The sequence below is a fragment of the Equus przewalskii genome, chromosome 17 (assembly GCF_037783145.1).
Source record: "Equus przewalskii isolate Varuska chromosome 17, EquPr2, whole genome shotgun sequence".
Lineage (NCBI taxonomy): Eukaryota > Metazoa > Chordata > Mammalia > Perissodactyla > Equidae > Equus > Equus przewalskii.
Window position 1 is genome coordinate 52,322,088 of NC_091847.1, and position 19,128 is coordinate 52,341,215.

The 19,128-nt window shown below is 40.5% G+C and overlaps 1 protein-coding gene across 4 annotated transcripts in view; it reads right to left on the bottom strand.

Annotated features, from left to right (window-relative positions):
- The window catches only part of SP3 (Sp3 transcription factor), a 55,859-nt gene extending 39,084 nt beyond the window's left edge, over positions 1–16,775 (bottom strand). For 2 of the 4 annotated variants that reach the window (XM_070580216.1, XM_070580215.1), the window contains exons 1-4: positions 16,626–16,775; positions 15,849–15,997; positions 15,252–15,374; positions 5,697–7,056 (exon numbers count right to left, since the gene is read on the bottom strand). In XM_070580216.1, coding sequence (XP_070436317.1) covers positions 5,697–7,056; positions 15,252–15,374; positions 15,849–15,997; positions 16,626–16,632 — 1,639 coding nt within the window. In that variant the 5' untranslated portion in view covers positions 16,633–16,775. The remainder of the gene's footprint in view (positions 1–5,696; positions 7,057–15,251; positions 15,375–15,848; positions 15,998–16,625) is intronic. The other 2 variants (XM_070580218.1, XM_070580217.1) reach the window with 1 other exon arrangement.
- Between the last annotated feature and the right edge of the window lie 2,353 nt (positions 16,776–19,128).

Consider the following 19,128-nt stretch of genomic DNA (forward strand, 5'->3'; position numbering starts at 1 on the left):
CTTTTGTAAGTAGATAAAGTACAGTAAATACATAATTATGACATGACTGAAAATGAATAAACCAAAACTATTTTTGGAGAAATCAGAATATAAATGATTTTTCCAAACTTTAAAATAAAAATGTTAACAATTCCAAAATATAGTGAAAGACCATGGCATGCATATATATGGATTCCCAAATGAAGAATCCAGAATTAGAAACAAAGTTGAGTACACTGCACCATACCTAACTAAAATGTCCTCAGGTTATGTTTAATAATAAAAACTTTAAGGTCTACATAAAAAGTTGGTCCTCTATTTGTGTAAGATGGCTTTTAAAAGACTTATCAAATACTTTAAATCAGCATACATCATAGTTATTCACATTTTTTCCCATTCTTTCTTTAGCTCTAAAAAGACTGCATTTCCTCCATACACTCTGCTTTTCAAGCAATAGGTTTGGCCTTTAGTAGTATTTGTATATTTCTATAACCAGCCAGTTCTGACATGTGATTCCTTAGGTAAAACCAATAAACTTTTATTTTGTTAGTATCGCCAATAAAACCGTTTCAGAAGACATTTTCTCCACTTACCATGAGAAAAATACATAAGGCTAATACCTCTCCCCAGAAAATGAAAAAAATCTGAAGCAAAAGTAAAAATTTTAGAAAGTAAAAAAAATACATTGATGTAAATAGCAGAACACCAAGTCAGTGTAACACAGTATAAAGAAAAATAAAGGCTAGTTGTGAAGCCGTGGGCCATTTTCCTTCCCTAACCCAAACGTCAGAATAGTTATCAGAATTATTGCAAAAGAATTTATGAGATAATACATCTAAAAACATCAAAGCAGGAGGCTGGCCCCGCGGCCGAGTGGTTAAGTCCGCACGCTCCTCTGCAGGCGGCCCAGTGTTTCGTTGGTTCGAATCCTGGGCAAGGACATGGCACTGCTCATCAAACCACGCTGAGGCAGCGTCCCACATGCCACAACCAGAAGGACCCACAACGAAGAATATACAACTATGTACCGGGGGGGCTTTGGGGACAAAAAGGAGAAAAAAATAAAACCTTAAAAAATATATATATATATAAAAATAAATAAAAACACCTAAGCAGTATCTGACACAGTAGGAGTACATAAGAGATCACTCCCTTTTGCCCTTCAATACTTAAGTATAAAGTTTAAGAAATTCAACTTTTTGTAGTGCTTCCATTCTCTCACTACTAATTTTAAAAAGCACAGTTACCAACTAGTCCGCAACTATTCAGTTTTCCATGGGTAAAGGAAATTCTAAACATTAGGGATTTTTTGCTTTAAAGAAGTGACTTCTATAAACCCTTCTTCCTACCTCAAACACCCGACTGCATTTTAAATATGCCCTGTCTTGAAGTTTTGATAAATTTGTATTTAGATAAAACAAAATCTGGTAGAGGACTAAAACCTGAGAGACTGAAAGAGTCCTGGCTTGAATTTGGGGGAAACTTTCTGACTAGAAAAAACATTCAAAAGATACATAAATTCACATTTTGTCTCCTCCCATCCAGTTTCAAATACACAGCAATGGGTAGACAAAGTAAAAATAAAACTTCGAAAACGGAAGTTCTCTAAAGTAGCATGCATTTCTCAGTGGGCAAGAAATGAACAGAAATATAAGCAGTGAGTGGGGTTGCAGATTGGGGCCTGAGCTCTGCGTTCCAAGGAAGATGGGGGTTTGGTCTAAGGGATAGGAGGCATTCAACATACTCCTCACGAGGAGGGGCCCTGAGTCAGATTCACTGCTTAAAAAAGGCTGGAGTGGAGGTCATTTTTCTTAAAGAGAAACTTTAAAATAAATAAAAAGTTAAAAGGAATTCCAGAGCCCTGGTAACAAAAAAAAGTGCATTCTTATGCATTTTGGGAAAATGTTACATTAATTCCATACTTACCAAATATAAAAATGCAAACCAATGAGGTCAAAGTTTTAAGCATTTCATCTGGACATACTATACCCTAATAGATAAAAATTTTTACTCTGAACTTCAGTTGAGAAAACATCCTAAAATAATTTATCTTCCTTCTTGCCAATTAAAAAGACAGTACACCTGACGAGACAGTTTTCCTATTACCAAATATCCTCAAAATTAAAATTTCCTGGGTTTTATTACTAAATAGGCTGTATACTGTGTAGCATTTTTATTCTCATTCACTTTAACTTTTATTTTCTCAAATTCTTTCCCCATTCCTTTAAAATTTTAAATTCAAATTTAATGGCCTTCTGGAGTACTTCCTTATTTCACCCTTTCTTGCCACCATTCAATAAACTAAATTTCCACTTGAAATAAATTATTGTACTGCAGCACTTAATGCTTTATGCCAATCTAATTTCAGGACCAACATAAATCCATAAAAATAACAAAGAACTTCTCTAGGGATGTTTTCCTAACATGTATAGAACTCCATAACCTTAACTTTGCACAAGCTTTAAAAACTAGCTTCTAAAAACTTCTGCTATGTCTTCAGAAGTCTGTCATTCTACCAGTAGCTCTCAAACTTTTTGGTCTCAGGACTCCACCTACACTCTTAAATATTACTGAGGTCCCCAAAAACCTCTTGTTCACCTAGGTTATATATTTTGATATTTACTATATTAGAAATTTTAAGAGAAACAAATTTTTTTAGTTCATTTAAAAATAAATCCATTATATTAACACTAACATTTTATAAAAAACAACTATTTTCCAAAAATATAAATAAAAGTTTAAAGAGAAGAGAGGCCATGTTTTACATTTTTGCACATCTCTTAAACATCTAGGTTAAAAGAAGACAACTGGAGTCTCATAATTGCTTCTGCATTCCATCTGTTGCAATACGTGGTTCGGGCTGAAGCATATGAAGAACATCTAGTTTCACACAAAGATATATGGTTGGAAAAGGAAGGAGTAATTTGATAGTCTTTCAGCCAATTGTGGATATTCTTCTTTGATACTATACCAAACTTGACAAGTGGCAATTTCTTAAAGGTCAGTTGCAATGTAGAATCTGGACTCACATTGGTAAACTTTCCGTTGTGATTCTTACTGGCCTATCTTAAACTTTGAATGGATCTTTTACCCATGCATGATTTTGTAACATGAGTTGGTCATTTGAAAACTATTGGTACACTGAGTTATCACACAGATCTTCCAAATGTTGGCACATTTTATTATAACACAAAATCAAAAAAATCCTATTAATATAATTATCCATCTCATCAGAAAAGTAATTATTAACAAGCTACCAAATTCTTGGTAGATTCAAGTTTTCCAAAATTCTAATTTTCACTGAAAAGCCCAAATTTTATTCTTGGTAGCAAATACTGTCAGGTTTTTTTCCTTTAAGTGACTGGCTCACTTAATTCTTTTTTTTTTTTTTTAAGAAAACATCAATTAAATACACGAGTCTCTCAATAGCCATAGTTTGCCACTCTTTCAAGTAAAAACAGTGTTTCATGAAAATAGCATCCAGCTCAGCTTGCAATTCACACAACTGCACAATTGAAAGACAATCATCTTATTTTGGTACTCAGCATAAGGGCTTTATTAAAGCATACTTCCCATTTTGTCATAAAGAATATTACAAAGATATGCAATGGGAACTGCAAATCAAAAACACGACGAGATACCACTTCATACCCATTAGGATGGCTATAATCAAAAAGAAGGACAATGATAAATGTTGGTGGGGATGTAGAGAAATTGGAACCCTCATACATTGGTGGTGAGAATGTAAAATGGCAGTCACTTTGGAAAAAGTCTGGCAGTTCCTCAAAATGTTAAACATAAGAGTTACCAAACAATTCTACAATTCCAATCCTAAGTATATACCCAAAAGAAATGAAAACATATCCACACAACAAACTGTACAAAAATGTTCGTTCGTGGAAGCATTATTCATAATAGCCAAAAAGCGGTAACTTTGTCCATCAACAGGCAAATGAATAAAATGTGGTATATCCATAACAACGGACTATTATTCAACCACAAAAAGGAATGAAGTACTGATATAGCCTACAATATGAATGAACTTTGAAAATACTATGCTTAATGAAAGAAGCCAGAAACAAAAAACCATGTATTGTCTGATTCCATCGATATGAAAGAACAGGCAAATCCAAAGGGAGAGAAAATACATTAGTGATTGCCAAGGGCCAAAGGGAGGTGGGGGAGTGGGGTGAGGTGTGACTACTAATGGGTATAGGGTTTTTGGGAGTTGATGAAAATGCTCTAAAATTAGATAGTGGCGATGGTTACACAAGTCTGTGACTATATTAAAAACTAATGAACTGCATACTTTAAAGGGGGAATTTTATGGTACGTGAAATTATATTTCAATACAGCTACTATATTAAAAGAGACATGCAGCACTGAAGGGTCAAGATTTAGTAAAAATAACTATTTTGACTGGTTTATCAAGGTTTATCAATTTCTTCAGTGAAACTGGCTTTTTTCCTTAACTGCAAGTGCATGGTGTCTTTACAACAACCAGTAGTACAATTTGGTGCCACTGCCTTGATTTGTGCTAAGACACAAGCAGTTTTAGCCACTATCAGTGAAAATGTCAACACAATGGAAATAATTTTAGAATTATTATGAAAAGTAGTTGACATCGAGGACCTATGAGAGAGTCTCAGGAATCCACTGATCACACTTTGAGAAGTGCTGCTCTAAACCATAGCTTCAGAAGGCTCAAATGCAATTAAGGGTTTTCCAAGTACAGATCTGAGGCTTCAAGGCAATTCCAATTTTCTAAGCATATATCACATATTTTTCAAAAACAAAAAAGGCAATCTTTACAGTGATGGGAATTATTTCAATGAATTAAATTCAAGTGTCCCAATTTAAGAGTCTGGAATCATTGACTCAGTGCAAGGTTATAATAGCACAATCTCCACAAAAACCAAATACAAAGCACAACAGTGAAAGTAAAGATTTAGTGAACGAGAAAACATTCACTACAATGTTATCTAAATAAATAGTATTAATAAGATGATGACACTCTCTTTAAACTTTATTATTTAATTCTTGCACAACATTCAAAGAGTAGGCTTCTGAGATTTCTACTCATACTATCAATAACAATATATCTTGCACAGCTAAGTTTAATGCCCACTACACACTTAGAAGAATAAACGATCACAGAATCAAAGAATTTCAGATTGGAAGGTACCCTAGATACAGTTACCTAGCCCAACAACTCGATTTTACATGATCAGGCGACTGAGTGTGTAAGAGAAATAGTAACTTGGCCAAAATCACATAGCTACTTAGTGGCTGAAACAGCATAAATGGTCTTTCTTCCAATACCATGTTTCCACTATGCCAACCCAACTCCCCCACCAAATATAATACATAAAACATTTAACTTACAGCACGCCAAGGACAACCAAGACACCTCACCTGCCAAATAAAAATTCTGTAATGCTTGACAACATCAATCAGATGTGAAAACAAATATAAAACTAAGGAAAAACTACAAATGTAACTGGCATAACGGAGAAATGAATCCTTCAAAAACTACAAATTTTCAATAAAGAACAATTTTGAAAACACTCTGATGTCTCCCTTTCATACAAACATAGGAAAGTGTATCATCACCTTCAAAGATAGCCAGATGCTGATAAACACCTAAAGCAAAAAATTTCCCTCCTTATTAACAAATCAGTGAACTTATGTATGGCATGACACGACTTAAGACTCACCTGCAGGACTGTCAGCATTCTCTCCTGGATGTAGCTGTATACCAGTAGAATCTATAGAGTTTACTGTAACTGTCTGGAGATTTGGCAACTGACCAGTGCTCAGACTAACTGGAGTTGAAGTCAAGGCTCCACCTGCTGCAACTTGACCAAGTGTGAGTGTCTGAACAGGCGTCAAAGTTATTTGTTGGGCAGCAGTATTCTGTATTTGCAAATTCTGCAAGTTCTGGACCCCTTGTACTTGAAACGTTTGCCAAGTTATCTGTCCAGAAGGGGTCACTGTCTGTGCCTGAATTAAAAAGGTTCCAGGATTCAGCTGCAACTGAAGATTTTGCAAAGCCTGTTGTGATATATTTTGACCACTGGCTTGCACACCATGGATTGTCTGTGGTGTAATACCTTGCACAATTTGGGCTTGACTGGTTGGCTGCTGAGACTCTTGAAGTTGTAGATGTTGTACAACAGGCTGTGCTGTAGAAACCTGAATATTCTGAGCCTGTGTCTCTTCAGAAACAGGCGACTGGATATAATTTCCCTGAAGATCTGAAGAATGGACTTGCCCACTAGAAGTGGTCAAGCTATTTGTGTTTTGTTGTAATATACCTGTACTATCTATAGTAACAGGCAACTGTGATGAAGAGGACGTTGGCACAAATAAATCTGTATCAGTATTAGTTTCATTAATATCAGGAGAAACCCGCTCACCAGTCCTTTCTGAATTGTCTGAACTATCCATAGCTTGTCCTGTGTTTATCAAATGTCCATCGGCATTAATGCCTGCAGTCATTGTCTGAGAACTGCCCGAGAGTCCCAAAGAATCTAGATCAACACTATTGATTGGTACAAAGGTAATATTTCCTGGCAGACCAAGAGGCACATTAGCAACTACTTGGGTTTGGCCAGGAAAAGATGAACCACCAATTGCAACTCCCTGAACCTGGACTTGACCAGTCTGTGGTATGAGATTCTGGATATTAGCAGGAGGTGTTCCAGAGGCAAGCAAGGTTTGATTAGAGCCAGGAATGATCTGAATTTGACCACTTTCTTGATTTATACCTCCATTATCTGAAGAGCCTGTGAAACCAATCTGAACCTGCTGACCATCTGTTGACTGAATCTGTGGTATTACTTGATATTGAACATTGGGCACTGTACCATTTGATGACTCTGATCCTGGTGCAACTGAAAATATTTGTTGATTCTGCAAATTCTGAAGGGGAAGAACATACTGTCCACTCGAAGTAGCAGCACTTGGAATCTGTACTAGATTACCAGCTTCATCTTTTATAGTTGTAGGTGTTGCTGACAAAACCTCCCATCGGTTTGGTGCTCCTCCCAACTGTGTAGAAGCCAAATCACCTGTCTGGATGAAGAAAACAAAAAATGTTACATGCTATTATATATTTGCTGTATATTTAAACCAATCCTCAAAAAACTCTTCAAACTGATATAAATCCTACTATCTGAAAATAAAAGTTCTCTTAACAACACAACAGAGTTCAAATACAGAAGCAGTATTACATAAACTACGATAACCATCATTTCCAATTTTGTTAGTTATTAGAAGATAATCCATGCTATTTCAGCAGGAAAAAAATTTCAATCAAAATACTCTTTGCTTTATGACCACAAACTGATCTTCTAATCCCTCGTCTACGATCTCTAATGTTTAAAGTAAATAAACGAAAGAAGTGGCTTGAAAAGATTATGGACAGCTCAAACCAAACATACTTCAAACACTGAAGAGAGTTCAAAAGGTATACAATTCACTAAAAATATATCACTAAATCAAGTGCATTATACTTGTGTACAAAAAAGAAACATTATTAGTGCGGTGTTATCAAGTAATCTGTGTTAGGAAAGTTAATATTTGTATATTATTGCTATAAATCTTAAATCAAACAATTAAAGCTACTCTTTTATGGCATGTATTAATGTACTGCAGAGTAAACTCATGGCTAGGGCTATTCCATTAGGAAGCCATCAAATTCTTTACTTTTCCCATGAACTACTGAAAAAATGAAAATAAAAAAATTTAATGAGGGGACCAGCCCCGTGGCCCAGTGGTTAAGCTCGTGCAATCCGCTTCAGCGGCCCAGGGTTTCGCCTGTTTGGATACTGGGCGCAGACATGGCAGCGCTCATCAAGCCATGCTGAGGTGGCGTCCCACATGCCACAACTAAAAATACACAACTATGTACTAAGGGGCTTTGGGGAGAAAAAGGAAAAATAAAATCTTTAAAAAGAAAATTTGTTTTTTAATTTAATGAGGAAAGGTTATTGCCTTGTAACCACATGGCAAAGCTGCCCATTCTGGAAAGTTTTTCTAGAATTTAAAAGCTGAAAGATAGTGGCTTTACCTACTTTCTATTTAAGTTTGCAGTAGAATGCCAGGCATACACATTTTACATTCTGTGGTCTGCCAGAATCTCAGTTATCATCCTCATATTTTATGGATTAGGCAAGACTGGAGAAATACCAACGTAGGAAAGTAGAAAGCAATAAAATCCTACAGGTCAGTGTCAAAGGGTATACTTTTTTAAGGAAATAATAGTAATGTCTAACATTTGAGCTGTTCTTTTATATGCCAAGTACTATGATAGGCGTTTATAAGACTGTATTATCTCCTTAGAATAATACTATGAGGTAAGTGTTGTTAGCATTTCACGGATGAGAAAATTAAGAGACAAAAAACACATAACTATCAAATGGCCAAGACAGGATTTTAAACTAGACCAAGTTTAACTCCAGAACCCAGGCCCTTAAATACTATATGATACTTGTTTCCCACTAAGACCAAGGGTAAAGACATGCGGAATGAGACACTACATGAATTATTCAGCATCAAAATTAAAGCCATTCTTATTTTATCTCCTTCTAGATCCACATGCGATTTTCTGTAACTCCACATATCACTAAACAATGAGAATATAAGCGTATCTAGCCCAGCATTCTCAACCTAGGATCCATGCCTGGGCTTCAACGGATCTTTGAATCCTCTAAAACAGCATATCAGCTTTATGAGAAAGTCCAGTTGGCAGGGGAAGGGATAACCTAGGGTTGCATCATATTCGCAAAGGAGGTCTGTGACAATAAAAAAAAAAGTAAAGACAAATAACTGTTCTCTCACTGCAAACCATTCCATAAAGTTTAATACAAATGTTGTAGAACCAGAACATCTTAAAAGTTTGTTTAAAAAACTCACTACCTAATTTTCATGTTGATGCATAGTTGAAAAGTATATATTTCAATAGATGAACCACAGTTTAATGACAATTCAAGACATTTGAGCATATCTGCCAAGATGCAATAGGCATAAACAAGCCCATGAGATATACAATCTCTCTTCAAATGGTTCACAATCTGTCCAAGCAGATATACATATATACTACTACTATGTGAATAGTGGTGTACACTAGTCATATGATCAAAATGCTATTTGGGAACATAAAAGATTGGAAAAAAAGATTTCACAAGAGAGATATTTAAAGTAATCTTAGAATAAAATTTAAGGGGCTGGCCCCGTGGCCGGGTGGTTAAGTTCGCGCACTCCACTGCAGGCGGCCCAGTGTTTCATTGGTTCGAATCCTGGGCGCGGACATGGCGCTGCTCATCAAACCACGCTGAGGCAGCGTCCCACATGCCACAACTAGAAGGACCCACAACAAAGAATATACAACTTGTACCGGGGGGCTTTGGGGAGAAAAAGGAAAAAAATGAAATCTTTAAAAAAAAAAAAAAGAATAAAATTTAAGATTTCACCATGGACAGTTAGGAAATAGAGATAAAGGCATTACTAAAATTATAGAAACAATAAAGTCACAGACAAGAAACTCTAAAGAATCACGTATAGTTTGGAGTTCAAGGGAGGACTGAGAAAAGGCTCACATTCATAGAGAAAAGTAATAGGGAACAGGACTAGACATTTTTATCAGGATCTGTAGTAAATGGCTTTGTAGATCTTGCTAAGGATTTTGGACTTTATCCTGCAGATAGTCAATGAAAGCTATAAAAGGTTTTTAAGCCAAGTGAGTGGTGCAATCAGATCTGTGTTTTATAAAGATAAACTTAAGGCCCAATGAAGGAGACTGAAAGAAAGGCAGAAGAGTCTAAAGGCAGACAAACCGTGAGACCCAGTTACATATGTCTAGGCCAGAACTAAAGTAATCTATCTTTTAAATACAAACATTTAAATTTATCAAACTTAAATTATTAAAACGAAGCACCAGACATTAAAGTCACATGTCATTCTTCAACTTCTATCTGGTATAGAAATTATAAGCTTAAGTTATCTTTCCCAATATTACATTAACAATTCATATTTCATTTCAGCCTCTTGGCATTTTGAATAAACTAAAGATATTTAAATCTATACTTTATACTGAAATCTCCACTAAAGTACAATATCTAAAATCTACTCTTTATCTTCTTAAGATTACTGTTCACCTTTGGAGAATCAACTGAATTTTTTCCGACCAGCAATGAATTTACAATTATTCAACTTACATCAAAGAATATAGTATCTCAGATACAAATTAATTTTACACTACTGGCACTTTGTCCCTTTTTCATCCTTAAAAAAGTCAAATTTACAGCATCTAAAGTATTTTTCTAACAAAGTGATAATAAGGGCAGATATTCAACCATAAGCGAACAGCTTTCTAGTCAAGAAATTCCTTGAAAATAAATAAAGCTACTCAAATGACAAGTCTGAGTAAATACTTCCCAAGCACCCTCTCTCCAGAAGCTAAATAAAAATAAACTGTAGTTACCACTTTTCCCAACAATGCAGGCCATTAAATGAAGGGAAATCCCTAAACCTAGGACAAAATGATGTATTTGAACTCTTTTGAATAAACCTAAGGTGAAAAGCATATATAGAAAACATTTATGAAGCATAAGAGGAAGGTCACTCGCAACAGATAATTTAAGGAAAAAAATCCAACAGGAAACAAAAAGGATTTTTTTTTAATGAAATAAATTTACAGTTTTGAAAAATTTACTAAGTACTAATTTTTTTTTTAATTGAACGGGGAAAAACACTGAATCAGAAAACTACTAGACTTTTATCTAAGACTATGTCTGGGGAGAGGAGTACATTACTCAGCCCTCAGAACTGAGTTCTAGTCCTACCTAGAACTGTGGAATTGTTCTAAACTGTATGATTTAGAGATGGACTCAATTTCCTTATGTTAAAAATGGGAAACATATTACCTTGCAAGGTCGTAAGAACCAGAAGAAAGTGCTAAGCTTTATAAACTATAAACCACTACACAATCCTAAGGTATCATTATGATTACTAAGACTATGAGGACAGATTTGAAAACATCCATTAGATGCCTAGCACAATTCCTGGCACAAGGACCAGTAAATATTTATTAAATGAACAGTTAATGGTATTTTACTTTAAAATCATTGCAAAGAAAATGACAGAATGAATCAATAAAACTGACCTCAAGATATTAAGTCTTCTATGAAAAATACACCAACTTTAAACCTACTTATTCCCATAATTCCACAATGAATAAGCCCCAAATATTTCAAAACTGCAAGGCCTACTAAGCCCATTCGTTTTTTTGTTTTTTTTTTTAAAGATTTTATTTTTTTCCTTTTTCTCCCCAAAGCCCCCTGGTACATAGTTGTATATTCTTCGTTGTCGGTCCTTCTAGTTGTGGTATGTGGGACGCTGCCTCAGCGTGGTTTGGTGAGCAGTGCCATGTCCGCGCCCAGGATTCGAACCAACGAAACACTGGGCCGCCTGCAGCGGAGCGCGCGAACTTAACCACCCGGCCACGGGGCCAGCCCCTAAGCCCATTCGTTTTTAAGAGAAATTTCATCAGCAGCATATCACTAAAAGAGATAGAGTACACTAAATACCAAATGGGAAAGGGATAAATTAGAAAATCACTGAGACCAAATAAAGGTTGTAAAAATGTTTGATGTTAGGCTATTGGAAACACTAAAGAAACAAGACAGACACAAAAACACATAACCCAGGCAAGAAGTAGTATTTGGTTTAGGTTCAAGATAACCCTCTGCATAAGCTTACACACCAGAAGAAAAATCCGCCAGTGTTTCTCTAACTCTAATATTCTTATTGAACAACTAACAAACAAAACACCATCTAACATGGAAGTTGGCATTATTGTAAAAAGTTCTAATTGAAGGTACTCTAAGTCTGCCTCTGTATATAAACACATAATCACAGGGTGAGAAGGACCACGACAAAGAGTAGCCCTGGGACGTTGCTATAGCAATTCATTACAAGGGCATTCTCTGGTGCAACCAGGCATAGAAATGGGGAGGGGGGGAGGGGCGGGCAGAGGGTAGGGAAGTGGGAGGAGATTGAGAGTGGGGGAAAAAACCCAGGATATCGTCTCAGATAATACCTGAGGAAAGGGAAAAAGAAAATATTCATACCATTTATTGCACAGCATTTGGAGAGGATTATTAGCTTCTCAGTTCCCACAAATGGTTTTATGAGAGTCAGAAACAAGCAAGGAAAGAGTCTAACTAGAAACAAGAATAAGCCTAAAGCTAAGGTGGAAATAAACTAAGAACCATTCTTACACAAGCACTAAAGGTGGAAACAAACTAACATTCTTACACAAGTACTAAAGTTTCTTAAAATCTTCAAAGAATACTAAAGTCAAATAGACTTCAAATAAAAACAATTACCCAGTGAATTCACTACAGTGACAGCGTAGGTCTTATTTCAAGAAGCTGCAAAAATAACATTCTTTTGAACTAAGCTATTCATTTTTTAGCTCACCAACACTTACATACTAAACTAACGAACACTAAATTTAAAATCTAAACCGAAGATCAGGCAACAACTTTCATATTTACTTATACAGTTTATTATATTAAGGTACAGATGAAACAAGCAAATAAATAATCCACAAGTTCACACAAATGCAAAGTGGACAAGCTAATATTGCATAAAGGTCTACTTTTTTCTTTTTCCTGATTTATTACTAAAGTTAATTACACAACTTTTAATACTAAGTACAAAAGAGCCTTGCCATCAAATCAATTTTGAGATCCTATTCAGCACTGTCCTGAGGGTAACCAAACATTCATGGCCAGGATCCAGGATGAACCTATAACATATTCTAATAACTTCTAAATTCAAAATATTTAAAGCAAATCTCCAGTGCAGCTAATTGGTTTTTCAATGCCCTTCAAATCTTAAAATAATAAACTAAAAAGGCATAAAATTGAATTGTATATGTATATTTCCACTAGATTTTAAACACAACAATACTATATGCAATGTGGTATCTTGGACTGGATCCTGGAAAAGAAAATGGGCATTTAGTGGAAAAACCAGTGATATCAAAATAAAGTCTGTAACACAGTTAATACTGTATCACTGTTAAATTTCTAGTTTTGACAAATGTACCATGATTATACTAACATTAGGGGAAGCTGGATGAGGGGTATAAGGTAACACTCAGTTCTGTCTTTGCAACATTCCTATAAATGTAAATTATTCCAAAATAAAATTTTTTGAAAATCACAACTACAAAAAAAGCTCTGTATAGACCTCTCATGACTTCCAGTAATTTGAGTAATTAAAGCAAGATTATCTAAGCACATTTTTAAGTGGAAAAAAATGCCCATGAAATCACTTAAATTCTCTTTCATTTTCTAAGATGTACACATCAGGAAAATAGTTTTTGAACTGGAAAAATAATTTTCCCATTTCCAAAGGCAAACATATTCAAGCCAGTCCTACCAATCTTAGTGAAAAATTTTATCCACAGTTATCAAACATACAAAGGAAAAAATGCTCCAACTGATTCTAGTTCATGTTCATCTGGCGGGAAATGTGAGTTCAGTAGAGATTTGGTAGTTCAGAGGAGCAGTTTAAAAGGCATGGAAACAACTTCCCTAGAAGTATACCGCCACAGTAGGCTAAGTCTGGAGACAATATTCTATTCCCTGGACGGAGACACATATACATGTACATATGCATATTTTTCACCCATAACTTCCTCCTTCACTTCTCCCCTCCCCCATCAGTAAACTGGTATCTAAACTTGGGAAATTGCTATTACAAGAATCTTTTTGTTCTAATTGAAAATATAAGAAAAGTAGAACCAAAAAAGAAGATCCAAGCAATGTGCTTCGCAATTTTACTCATGCAGTGGTTTCAATTAGTTTTGGCACTGTGGCGCTAGAGGGATACAGTTCACAAAAAAGGTTAACCGATCCATAAGTTTGTTTAAAAGCAACAACGTCTCTCACAAACATAATTTTATGCTTTTACATTTTAATCTGCTTACAAAAGCACAAAACCTAAAATCCTAAAGACATTAAAACTATTCACATCCCTCTACAGTATGACTTGAAATGCTAAAATTATGAATACGATATTTAACAATAATATAGCTTAATTTAGCTTCACTTTTAATGCCTAGACATACTAAGAATTTCCTGCAAACTATACCAAACACCAAACTTTCTTGTCTATAGTGACTACTCAAAATATCACTAATCATTTCCTGAAATCCACCTCAAAAAAAAAAACCACGAATGATCGGGAGAGATTTCAATAATTTTAATAAGTGAACACATCTACATGTGAAACTAATGCAACAACGATTCAAACAAATATAAAATTTATAATTAGCCTTAAAAACTGTTTCTAGCTCATTTGTATTAAGCTCTCGTATAATAAGGGTCAGCTCCTCCCCCAACGCCAGACACACTAAAAACACTACAGAAAGGATCCCACCACACCTCATCAGACTAGCAATAATAATAAAATGAAAATGTAACTTTGCCAACCAAACTCGACTGTAAATATGGCGTGCAATGGCATGCACGTAAATACAACTCCTAACATGCACTTTTTGTTACACTGGTATTCATATTCAATTTCAAAAAACCCAAAGTGCTAAGTAACTTCGCCGATTTCAACGGCGGCCAGTAAAATATTCCACTTACTCCACTTCTGAAAAATTATTGCAAATTTAAACACAAGTCTGCAAAACCTCAAATTCAGAAACTAACACTGGCCGCTGAAAAAGCACTCAAAAAGTGTTCACTCCTGCATACAGAAGGGTAATTCAAAGAGTAAACCTTCATTCCCTTTTTTTTAAAACGATTTACGACTTAAATCAGTAAGATCTAGTAACTTCCAGCAGAAAAAGCTCCGGGTTCAAAAACACTGAAAACTAAGGACACTGCCTCTGTAGTTGATACTATCTATGGCCGACAGGCTGTGCTTGAAAATTCTGTAGCGTTCAGCGAAGGAGTTTTCAGCACTGATATGAATTGCTCCAACATCCATTTTGGAGTCCTCTTCCCCCGCCCTCTCCGACTTCATTTTGGAGTGAATTCGGCTCGAGGTGCCGCAGTGACAATTTAGAGAAAGCCTGGGCTGGCTCCTGATCCAAACGGGCATGCCAGAGAGCAGGAAAGGGCGCCCTGGCCGCGCGATCCGCCCGTCCGGGAAGGCGCGGGCGCCGCAGGCCGCGCGGGCGGGCGCCGCAGGCCGGGATGGCGGGCGCAGGGCCTCGGCGGGGGCGGGCGGCGCGCGAGACTTACCGCTCCGGCGGCGGCGGGGGCCCCGGCTGCGGCGGCCGCCTCCTCCTCGTCGTCGCCCGGCGATGGCGGCCCTATCTTGCTGCAGGTAGCGGCCAGCAGAGCGAGCGGTGACGGCTGAGTGTCCTACCCCCGATGGGCGGGTTCAGAGAGGGAGACAGGGGAGGGGGTGGCGGTTAGGGCCGGGCCGCCGCTCGCACAGGAAGTGCGACTCGGTCCTCGCCGGCTGCGCGGGGCGAGCGCCAGCCCGCGCTCTCCTCCTCCTCCTCGGCTCCGGCCCGCGTCCGCCTGCTCGCACGCACACCAGCTCCCCGGGCCGCGGGCGGGCGGGCGGCGGGCCGGCCTCCACCTTCCGCCCGGATCCCACCCCCGGGAGGGCGCGCACACTCGCTCTCGCGCGCGCACACACACACACACACTCACACACACAAAAAAAGGCGGCGGGCGGGGGAGCGCGGGCGGGGTCGGAGCGTTGGCGCCTCGGGCGGGCAGCTCCCGGGGCGGGGGGAGGGGAGGAGAGAGGCGCGGAGGGAGGGGAGAGGCGAGGGGAGGAGAAAGCGGCGCGAGGGGGGAGCCGGCCGGGGCTCCGCCGCTCCTCACCTGGGCCGCCGCCGCCGCCACCGCGCCGTTTCCGTGCTGCTGGGGCTGCTGCTGCTGCAGATACTCGCCGTGGCCGCCGCCGCTGCCGCCGCCGCCGCTGTCCACGTCCAAGGCAGCCATTTCCTCTTGTTTCACGGGCTTTTCGGGAGCTGCAGGCACAGCGCGGGGGGTGGGGGTGGGGAGGAAGGCGGGTGGAGGAAGGGAGGGGGCCCGCGGGCCGCGGCGAAATTACTCCGAAAGCCCGAGCCGAGGCCCCTTCCCCTCCCCCACCCGCCCCCCGGCGGCGGCGGCGGCGGCGGCGGCGGCTCCCTCCTCCCCTCCTGCTGCTGCCCCCGCCCGCCGCTGCCTGTAACCCTCCTCCTCCTCCTCTTTCCCTCCTCCTCCTCCTCCCCGCGCTGCCCCTGCCCCCTCTCCTCTCCTCTCCTCCCCTTTCCCTTCGCGCCGCTCGCTCTCACTCGCGCTCGCTCCTCTCGCACCGTCAGTCACTCACACACGCCCGCCCGCCGCCCGCGCCCGCACACAGGGGGATGCGCTCCCGGCGGACCGGGCCGCCCGCCCCAGGGCCCAGCGGGGACACGGCGCTGCTGGGGCTTGCGGGGTGGACGGCGGCTGGCGGGGAGGGGAGGGAGGCGGAGGGGAGTGCGGCTTTCTGCCTCTCACAGACACTCGGTCGCACACACGGGGCCGGGGGCCGGCGGCGGCGGCCCCGGGCTGGCTGTGGTCGGCGGCGGCGGCAGCGGCGACAGCAGCAAGGGTTGCTCTCTCGGCTTTACGTACCGGTCATAGTGTGTTTAGGGCACCTCAGGCGGGGCTCCCCGCCGCCTTACACATGGTGAGGAGCGAAGGCGGCGGCGGCGGCGGGAGAGGATGCGGGAAGCGGCGGCGGACACGGCCGGAGCGGTCCGGGGATTTTTTTTTCCTATTTTGATTGACTGTGCGGGAAACACAAAAGGTGGAGCCTCCAGCCCAAAAGGGGGGAAGAGGGTGACAGCCCGCCCGGAAGTCCCGCCCCTCTTCTCCGCGCTCATTCGCCACCACGCTCTCTGGCGGCGGCGCTCATTGGCCCGGACGGCCGTCCGTCGCTCGGCCAGGCGGCGCGCTTCCTGTTTGCCCCCCGGGTGGAAGGGGAGAGACAATGAGCGGCCTTGGCGGCGTAGGTTCCCGAGAGCGGCTACGGCTCGCTTGTTACCCCGCTGTGCCCGCCTCGTTCGCCGGCTGCCGCTGCCAGGCCCGAGGCGTAGGCCTCTTCCACCTCGCAGGCGCTCGGAGCAGGCCCCGCCAAGCTGTAGGGCAGCCGAGCTGGGGAGGAAATCCGACCCCGGCGGGTCTGGCTCCACTCGACGCTTCCTCCATCCCGGCAGCTGCCTCGGCCGGAGCTCCCCAGGGCCTCGCGCTGTCGGAGCCGCCGCTTCCCTGCGCTGCCAGGAGGCCGCCGCCGCTCAGCCCCGGGGCTGCTGCTGCGGCCGCTGCTGCTACTGAGCAAACCAGACCCGCCCCGCGAGCCCGGGGGGAGGGAGCTGGTATTGGGGGAGACACCCCCTCCGAGGCTGGAGGAGGATTTTCTCTCACACACATTCAGCTCTTAGATCCACAGTCAGAGCCATCTCGTTCCCATCCCCCTTCGCCCCAGGTTGCCAACCCGTCTCCCACTTTTACGTACCCCGGAGGCAGGCATTTAAAACAAAAAAGGAAATCTCGGTTCACCTCCTGTAGAGGAGGAGAGCCTTCATTCTGGCCAGTGGCACCAAAACGGGCACCTAAAGTATATTTCATTTAATACGTGGCGTATACATATATTCAAAGGAGCAGAATCCTTTTTTAAAAAAGAAATCCAGTCACGTAATCATTTTGCTGCACGAACATATATTTCCTGCTTCTTAATCGTCTTGGTAACAAGTCAAACATCTGAAAAAGCTCATCAACGATTGCCAACATTTTTAAAATAGTGATCCTCAGCAGAGTATTTTTTTTTCTTGGAACATTTTATTCATACCTTAAAATCTCGTTTCACTTACTGGATTAGGTTAACACTCCTTTGCCCTTTGGCATCCTTGATCTCTTGCTGTCGTGGGGGCGGGGAATGCTTAGGTTTTATGTGTGTATGTTTTGCTAACCAAGAGATATCTCTGCCTATTTACCTTTAAATCTAATTGCCAGGAAATTCAAGAGGTGGACACGCTGTCCACTATACCCTTTTTATTAGATATTTGACTCAAACATGAATCAGTATCCCAATTATTGTGATTATTATATTTTATGCGATAAAGTTGTGCTGGAGGATGGGACTGTAAAGTCTAGGCACTTTAACTAGATTTTGTGTGCGCTAACCAAAAAGAATTCTTAATCCATTTTTGAGAGACTGAGTTTGCGCCTCCGTTCTAAAGCACCTATACTTGCAACCTACGCTCATAGGATCAAAAACGTTGTATGGTTACTTGGCACTTAATTGTACAAAAGATAGAACTTCCCGGGAAATGATCTAAAAACCTCAAATATGCAAAAACAAGACTTGAAATTCTGAATCCAAGAATGAGGTTTATCTCTTCCCATAGTAAGGTCTTTTGGTCTCGTATTTAAGTAGAAGAATCACTTTAAAAGGTAAATAGTATAAACTCTACTATTTTACACTTAAATTTGGTAGGTAAATTAAAGGGTCATAGAATAAACTGATTAGGGGTGGTGGGGGTGGGGAATAGATAAAGAGGGATGGGAGGCTTAAAGAGGAGGACAAAAGTGAAAAAAAGTGGAGTGGGAAAAAGGGAGGGATGGGAAGATTACTTCTTTCCAAAGATGATTTGAGGAAGCGCTGTGCTGGCCACTGTTTATGTCACAGCAAGAGATCTGGATGTCACTTTATTTTCCCTTATCCTCAATTTCCTCACTTATTTTTGTGTGTGTGTTTTGGTAAGTTTTCTTAAATCCTTTGGAAACTGCGATGAATGTCAAAGGGCCTAAAAGACTTCTATATAGACCCATTGGCATGAACTCTTTCAACTCCTTTTTTTCCTACAGAGAGAAGAGGCCACTAAATAATGTTTGATTCATATCTTCAAGAGCCAAGCCATTCTATATTAAAAAGAGCGATAGTCCTGGTTAACTGCACCACACCTGAAGGACTCTGCCCTGTCCTTCAGAGTCCCTACTGCTTTTCTTCCCTCCTCAGCATCTATTTAGTGGACTATGAAACTGCCAATATTCAACCATTTTTTAATCTAAAAAGGTGGGAATTTTGTATAGTTCCACCTAAATCAATGTCTCTTTAACTTACGTAACCTTTGTT